At 65.0% G+C, this 932-nt stretch overlaps 1 protein-coding gene across 1 annotated transcript; it reads right to left on the minus strand.

Moving 5' to 3' along the window:
• Nucleotides 1-144: 144 nt before the first annotated feature.
• LOC108725684 (uncharacterized) lies at nucleotides 145-723 on the minus strand. Its single transcript, XM_018452864.1, has one exon. It carries the CDS (start codon nucleotides 721-723, stop codon nucleotides 145-147), a length of 579 nt encoding a protein of 192 aa, XP_018308366.1.
• Between the last annotated feature and the right edge of the window lie 209 nt (nucleotides 724-932).

The following is a 932-nucleotide window of genomic DNA, read 5'->3' on the forward strand; positions in this document are numbered from 1 at the left end:
CGGCGGAGGGGGGGCCACTGGGCTTCTGGCCCCCCCTTCTTCCTTTTTGCTGCGGCAGCGTTGCAGCCGCTTCCTCCCATCCGATGCCCCAAGGGGCGGCCGAGTGTTCGGCACGCGGGGCAATCGGCCTTCTCGCGGCACTGGCTAGCCGCGACCGCACCGGAAGCAACACCCCGACCTGTCGGTCGTACTTGTGCAGCGCTGCTGTACATGGCCGGCCTCCAAACATCGATAACATTGGAGGCCCCTGGCCGGCAGCAGCGTCAACCGACAGGTCGACCACCCCACAGTTACTCGCGGAGTGGCCATCAACTTCTTGGCCGCCTCTGCGGGGCACCTGACCCAGGCTGAGCCGAGTCCATTGGGGGCCCTCCGAATGTCCCCCACTTTGAACTGCAGTGAGGGACACTCGCTCGATCTCGCGAGCTCTTCGGCCACCTCCTTGGAGGTGACCGAGTCGTCGAGTCCAGAGACTCGGAGTTCGGCGCTCTTTGCGGGTCGGGACACTCTAACGTCGTCCCTATCCGCGAGAGCGGCCGACAGCTTTTCGGCCAAGCGATCTGCCTTGGCCTTGCTCTCCGGGCCTCTCACTTCCCATATGAGGGCCCCCGTTATTGCCCTCCTCGGTCGGAAGTCCTCGATTCCCAGATCCTTAAGGGAAATCGAGGACCTCGCTTTGTTGACCACCTCGGCGTAGGACCCTTGGTCGGCGCACGTTATCATGACCGCCGCCGAGGTGGTCGCCCTGAGTCTGGGGGGCCTGTTGTCGGAGGCTTTGGTTCCTCCGACGGCTCCTCCCTTGCTCGCTCTGGCGCCCTTCTTTTTAGAGCCGCCCCCGGACGTCGTGGGGGCGGCTTTGCCTTTCCCGCGGGCGGGCGGTTAAGGCGGCAGTGCTGCCTTGGCCTTTTGCACCTTGGCCGCCGCCCTTTTCG

Source organism: Mycetomoellerius zeteki, unplaced genomic scaffold (genome assembly GCF_001594055.1).
Source record: "Mycetomoellerius zeteki isolate Tzet28-1 unplaced genomic scaffold, Tzet1.0 scaffold354, whole genome shotgun sequence".
Classification (NCBI taxonomy): Eukaryota; Metazoa; Arthropoda; class Insecta; order Hymenoptera; family Formicidae; genus Mycetomoellerius; species Mycetomoellerius zeteki.

What these genes read in the sequence shown, in the direction of transcription:
- LOC108725684 (XM_018452864.1), bottom strand. Translation starts at nt 723, where the DNA reads ATGATAACGTGCGCCGACCAAGGGTCCTACGCCGAGGTGGTCAACAAA.